This window comes from Micromys minutus (genome assembly GCF_963924665.1).
Source record: "Micromys minutus genome assembly, chromosome: 22".
NCBI lineage: Eukaryota > Metazoa > Chordata > Mammalia > Rodentia > Muridae > Micromys > Micromys minutus.
This window is the reverse complement of record NC_137957.1, coordinates 6231952-6238922: the sequence shown is the minus strand read 5'-3', so window position 1 is coordinate 6238922 and position 6971 is coordinate 6231952. Positions and strand designations below refer to the sequence as shown.

Here is a 6971-nt window from a genome sequence, read left to right as displayed (position 1 = left end):
ATCCCTACACTGAGGAGGCAGGGCAGGTTAATAGATCTCTATGATTTTAAGGCCAGCCTGGTCTACTGAATGAGTTTCAGGCCAATGAGGATTCCGTTTCAAATAAACCAACCAACAAAATAAACAAAAACCCACAGAGAAGTTGAATGAAACCTCAGCTAGACACAAAGTGATCCCAGCACTCAGAAGGCTAAAGCGAGAGAGCCACAAATTGAGGAGTAGAGGTCCTCCTCATGAGTTTCATAGTTCAAGGCCAGCCTGGGTTCCATGAGACTCTGTTTCAAAAATCCAACCATGGTTTGCTGGCCTGTCCCTAGAACCCACGTAAAGACAGAAAAAGGGAATTGACTCCAAAGTTGTCCTGACCTGGCATGCAGCATACAGCTGTGGTACACACACACACACACACACACACACACACACACACACAGAGGCATTCACCAACTGACCAACCAACCTAACAAGCCAGGAAACAAAACAATACGACTCTAGCAGATAAAGGGTAAAAACATTAATACGGGTCTGTATGAGGAAGCACACCGAGGATGGTTTTAATATTCAGAAAGAGGCATTTTTGCTTCCCGAGTTTATGTGGCTCCCATCCAGAGGTTTACCATAGGGCTTCTCCTGCGATGTCTCTCTAGGGCTCTTGAGTGGATCTTTTCCTTCCCAGCCCTGCTTCTCAAGTTCTCTAGGTTTCTCACCCAAACAGTAGAACAGACAAAAAGCTCCATCCTGCTGTTTCTGCCACTCTCTCATGGCCTCCTGGAGATAGTCCTGGGTAAGCCTGGGTCTTTCTCTCCAGTATTCCCAATGAAGCTCTCAGGCCCTTGCTTTTTCTGGTGCTCAGTCTTTTTGTTTTTGTTGTTCTGTTCCTATGTTCTGTCTTGGCTATCCACCCCCCCCCCCAACAGGAGCTTCCAACATGTCAGTTCCTGTCTGTCTCCAGCCCTCTCTGGAACTATCTTCTGACCAATCTCCAATTCTGAGGTTTCTGGCCAAGGTGCTGCCTACAAGCTCCTGTCCCTCAGACCCAGCTCTCCCCCCAAGGCTGTGACTCCCCACTTCTAGTCCAAACCAAAACCACGCCCCGAAGGCCAAGCCACGCCCCTGCCTCGCGTGGGCTCCGCCCCTCACTCACCTGAGGCGTCTCCGCGCGCGCGCAGGCTGTTGGGGGTTGAGGAAGGAGGACCGCGTCGGGTGGGAAAAGTGGGGTGGGGAGTCCCCCACTCTGGCCCAGGTGGCCCAGCACGGGGGATGGGGTCACTGGGGCGGCGGTAGCCAGGCCGAAGCCGGGATCCGGGTGCTCAGCGGTGGCGGCTCCATCTCCATCAGGGGCTTCACCTGAGGAGGGACCGGCCCCCCCACGGAGCCCCCCCCACTACGGCCATTCCCCCCCTCCCAAGTAACTTCCGGTCCTACTACCAGGCGACAGGCGACTGGGCCAAACACCGAGCGCCCCCAAGCCGGGGAGACTGCTGAGGGAAAAAAAAGGGAGAGGAGCTAGGGGAGAATAGCCGAGCGCCGAAAGATTTAAGTCCAAAAGGCCTTGTCTTGCAGAGGTTAAGTCAAATCTATCCTTCATCTGCATCTAATTTGCAAACTAGGTGCGCACTGGTCGCCCCGCAAGTCTGCCCCTGGTGCCACGGTTTGCCCCTGCCCTCCCTAAAACACTGATTTCATCCCTTTTTGCATTCCTTGTCGACCCTGCCTAGAGAGCAGGAATTGGGGAAATGGTTTGAGGGCAACAAACTTTTTTTTTTAATTTAAATTTCACTTCTCTCTTTGTAGGTATCTCCAGATCAGTCGTTACCTCCCTCATGCAACATGTTCACTGTCCCAGCCCAAGAGGTTCCAGTCATAATTTTAAACAGACACTTTATTGGAATAGTTTTAAAAGTAGCACCCCAAGAGAGAAATCCCCTTGCATCCCAGAGGCAACTGAAAAGCTGGGCAGTGGTGGCACACGCCTTTAACCCCAACGTTCTGGAGGCAGAGGCAGGCAAATCTCTGAGTTTGAGGCCAGCCTGGTCTACAAAGTGAGTTCCAGAACAGCCAGGGCTGTACAGAGAAACCCTGTCTCGAAAGAAAAAAAAAAAAAAAAGAACAAGATGATGATGAAAAGAAAAAAATTACAGTTTTTACACATTCCACACACATATTTGAAGAATCTTAGCAGAATCTAAGCAATGCAAAATAAGGCCTGGATGGGAGGCATCCGAAGCAGAGGTTAGAATAAGAAAGCAATGTCTTCAGAGGTGCTGCCTCACCCTCGGCCTCTCTCCAAGCACAGGGTCAGGGGCCAGAAGAGATCCATGTGCTTAGGTACAGCTTAAGAAGACACAGTGAGTACAAAGTTATGAACCAAGCAGGGGAAGGAAATGTTTATCTGTGGCAGTGAGGATTAAGGCTTCATTGGTCAAGAGGCTTAGGTGGTTCTTTGGGTACAAATGGTGCTGCTCCGTGCTTTCATGGGACCACCTGAACGTGGACACGGTGCCAGGCATTGCTAAGTACGCCTCGAAGGTTCCATATCGGGGCTACAGTGTCTGGCTGTACATTGTAGCTGTCATCTACGGCTTTACAAATGATGTTCAATTCCTTTTGCCCAGCAGGCACATGAACTTTCAACTGCCATATCCGCCAAGCCCAGGCCTTCCTGGGACACTGTTCCTCTCCCTCTAGCTCAGCTTCCTGCCAGGTTAGTCCACCATCCACAGACACATCCACTCGAACCACAGCCCTACCACCTCCGCTCCATGCATAGCCCTTGATAGTCACCTCTCCTGACTCTACAACAGCCCCATCTTGAGGCTGTGTGATAGCTGACTGGATAGGTAGCTCCTGAATTGATGGGGCTAGATCAAAATCTACGGTGTCCCAGTCCACAGATGGAGAAAAGCCTTTGTAATCCCGCCTCTGCCAGTGACTATAACTTTCCTCGGACTCAACACTCACCCTGCCCAGCCATTTCACATGGCGGGCACCTACCACACCAGGAACCACCACCCTTACAGGGAAGCCATGGTCACGAGGCAGAGGCTGACCATTCATTTCATAAGCCAAGAGGACCTCTGCTTCGCGATCCATGGCCCGAGCCAGGGGAATAGATGCTCCGTAGGCAGTGCCAGTGGGGTCTGAATCCAGTCCTTCAAAACAGACATGGGCCTCAGTTTCACAGGGCCGGTGACCAGCCTGGGCTAACACATCGCAGAGCCGTGCCCCAGCCCAGCGTGCTGTACTGATGGCCCCCGTTCTCCACTCCAGACCTTTCACTTCCTTGACCTTGCTCATTTCAGAGCGCCGGTTACCGGCACACTGCAGGGTGACAGTGACCTCATGCTTGGGAAACTTTTGCAAATCATTCAAGGACAGAGACAGTGACTGACCTCCAGGCGCCCCTACTACTTGCAAGCGATAGGTGTCTGGGTCCAGGTTAGGTACTGGCAGATGGTTCCGGGTGAAGAAAATAGGGTTTGGTGTGATGTAGCTTTCTGTTAGCAGTTCAGGAGGAGGCTCTGCATTAAAGGGGCGCTGGCTGTTAATCCTCAGGGCTGGGTGACGCATAGGGTCATCAGCATAAGGGTCAGAGGCCTCCAAGGAGGGGGACATGCTATCTTCGGGGTTTAGTTCCCCAATCTTATACTCGGCCAGTAACTCACGTACATGGGGCTGGTTGTGAACAGCATAGAGGGCCCAAAAGGGTTCTAGGGGGCCTCCAGCTGCTAACATCAGTTTTGATGGTCCTCCTGGATGCAGTTCTACAAATTTTGTGACATCGAAGACCTCAGAGCCTAGAGTTACCCAGACTCCAGTTTTAGGGCTGTTGTGAGAACGCACTTCCTCTTTAGAGAACATGCGTGATGACTCCTGAGAAGCCTGTGGGTTGGGGAGGGAGAAAGCAAAAGGAACAATATTAAATTATTAAATCATTTTAGGTTCACTCCAATCCATCCACAGTCAGACTGGGGAATTAAGGTTTGGGCAGAATTTCTGCAGTGCATGAAGACAGAGCCATCGTAGGCAAGAACGTATAAAATAAAGATCCCCTTGCTCTGACATGGAAGCTCTTTGCCCACTCACCTTACACCGATGCTCGTGATAGGCCAGCACCACACCAAGGCCTAGCAGGGTCCCCATGACTCTCCATCCCCGAGTCCTTGAGTTATCAAAAGAAAAGTCGGGGTTGGGCTGCTGGGGCTTGAGTAAATCATTTGTGGAGCATGCTTGAACGCAGAGCCTCATGGGGGTTGACTTGGCTCTGGAAGACAGAGGCATTAGTAGCACAGAAAGTCCCTTGAAAGTGCCAGTGAGGTTGTATGGTCAGTCACCGCTCCCTCATTAGTCACTGGTTTCTAGTTGGAATTTGGTTTCTTCCGGATGGGTAGGACCAGTGCAGAATGACTTTCTCTTTCCTCCATCACTGAACTATATTGTATGCCAGATAAGATAAATATCTAACAGATAAGATAATCAGGAGATAGGCCAGGAGATAAATGTGGGCTTGGGATACCCTACCTGATGGCCTGTGGAAGCCCCACAACCACGGATCTGTGTAGCCGCAGCAGCATCATGGCAGACCTAGAACGAGAAGACTCTAGGTTCCAAACCAAGAAAACCCTGTGTTTGGGAGACCTGAGAATGCAAAGCGTACGACGGGAACACTTCAGAGACACACTGTGCAGAAATGAATGGGGGTGGAGTAGGAGTGGAAAGGTACAGAGGCTTCTAGAAAGAACGATGCCCAGGCTGAGGAACTAAAGGACAGAGTAGAGATTTACCAGTTTTGTTTTTAATGATGCTGTGTATTGAGCTAAAGGTCTTGAGAATGTTATAACTCTACCACTGAGCCATATCCCTGGCCCCTACTTTATAATCATTTCTAAATTGAGACTGATGAAGACAGACTAGAGGTAGCAGCAGCCTAATGGGAGGAAGGAGCCAGAATCCTGGGAGCACACTGCAAAACCAGACCTTGTCATTGACCAGCTCCCATGGCAACACAGCAGGCCTCATGAACTGGTATCCTCATCTCTAGGCAGAGGAACTGATAGGAAGAGTAAACAAGTAATAACACTCACCCAGGTCTTTCCTCTTTTCTCCCTCCACCCTTCTAAAATAAATACCCCATCTGAGAACTGAACCCCAACTCAGAGTCTCCACCCTGACTTCATAGTCTATGGTAGTCTAGTGATCTCAGCAAAGTGAGCAGAGTCAATGGCCAGGGTGTCAGGGGATGGGCTAAGAAGGAAGTTAATCTTTTTGCTCTCTGTCCTGCTTGCAAGGCCTTCCTCACAACCTAGCGCCTCTCTGACCCAGGAGGGTTAAAGTGGAGAGGAGCATGAAGCTGCTGGTTGCTGAGATGCTAGGGGAGGGACTCTTGGAGGTGGTGAAGGAAGGAAGAAGGAAACAGCGAATTCTTCTCCTCTTTATGCCTGGGCCACAGGATCCTTACTCTTCCTGCCATCTACCCTTAATTTCAGCAACCCGCTCTTACCAACCCCGTCCCAGGTTTGGAAGGGGTGGTCTACTAAATACCGAAATGCTACTCCTTACTCTCCCGGACACTTCAGGTAGGAGGGTGTGTCTGTCCAGAATTGGGATAGAACAGCAGCCTGCGACCCCAGGAGCACACAGACATCATAAATGGAGATAGTGGTTCTTTTGCTACTCCTAAGATTTGGAGTTTGCTCCAAGTTTACTTAAGATTTGGCGGCACTGGCCGCCTCAGTCCCACCGTTGCCCTCCCCTTTTTCCCTCCCGGTCGCAGTCCCCTTACCCGGCTGGATGTCGGCAGCGGAACAATTTCACCCGCCCGGTGCAGGGCTAGAGCGCCGGTGCTGAGGGGCGGGGCGGGCGGGGCGGGGCTCTGCCGTGACGTATACCGTTTGTGCAGACGTCCTCACGCCCCTCGCCCGCGCCGCAGCCATTGGCCCCAGCTTCGCAGCTGCTCCTGACGAGCACTGGCATCGGTCCCCAGGTCTCCGGGTCGCCAGATGCGAACCGGAGGGGGGGGGGGTAGAGGGAGGCGGGGCGTCACCGGGTCTGGATGGTGCAGGCCTCTGCCTCCCAGGGACCAGGGGCACACACTGGTGACCGGAGTCAACCGCAGCTCCGTAGGTAATCGTGAGGCCCCACTGATGCTCTGCACCTAGACAGCGGAAGGTGACGATGGCTCCAAAAGTGGCCACAAGGATGGCGACCAAATTCCCGGGGAAGTCTCAGGGTCCTGCGGATAGGTCCCGCGCCTCGGCCGTTTAGTGTTGTAGCATTGAGTCCCGCTTGTGCTTTAGGGAAAAGCAAGGCCGGGAATAACGGCAGAAATGATGCCCAAAATAGTGGCTCAAAGATTCCCGGAGTGAATTTCTGAAGTGTAAAAACAGCAACACGGAAACCATGTTTTATTTGAGACAAGGTCCCACTATGTAGCTCCGGCTGGTCTGAATCTAGTTTTGTAGACCATCCTGGTCAGGAACTCACAGATCTGCCTGCCTCTGCCTCGAATGCCGCGTTTAAAAACATGCACCACCACATACAGTCCTTAAAAAACATTAAAAATTTTTTGCGTAATAGATTTTTTAAAGCACCTACTTTAACAAGAAAAACGTCAGTTTAACAAAAGTATAAACATCATAGTCTTGTATATAAAAAGTAAAGGACACTAATGGAAAGATTTGCTATTACTCTTTACCATTTATTAGAGATTGAAAATTTGACATCCCATGCTCCGGGAGCAAGCGTTCTTAGACTGCCCTCTAGAGACCAGAGGGTTGAGCCACAGTCCTGCAAACTGGAAGATCATCTTTTCCCCTTTAGTACTCCAGCCATACTTTTTTTTTTTTTTTTTTTTTTTTTGAGGAAAGGGGCTAGAAATCCTGAGCAGAACAGGAAAGTGTACTCAGAAGAGGGGACGTGATAGGAAAAAGGCGATATTGGCTCTAAAGTTTTTGGAAATGCAAAGATTTCCAGCC

At 50.8% G+C, this 6971-nt stretch overlaps 1 protein-coding gene across 1 annotated transcript; it reads right to left on the bottom strand.

Annotated features, from left to right (window-relative positions):
• Window positions 1–1878: 1878 nt before the first annotated feature.
• On the bottom strand, window positions 1879–5846 carry SUOX (sulfite oxidase). Its single transcript, XM_080935262.1, has 4 exons — window positions 5780–5846; window positions 4519–4581; window positions 4084–4261; window positions 1879–3879 (listed from the first exon to the last, which is right to left on the bottom strand). The coding sequence occupies exons 2-4, from the start codon at window positions 4572–4574 to the stop codon at window positions 2470–2472; spliced, it is 1644 nt and encodes a 547-aa protein (XP_080791388.1). The 5' UTR covers window positions 4575–4581; window positions 5780–5846; the 3' UTR covers window positions 1879–2469.
• Between the last annotated feature and the right edge of the window lie 1125 nt (window positions 5847–6971).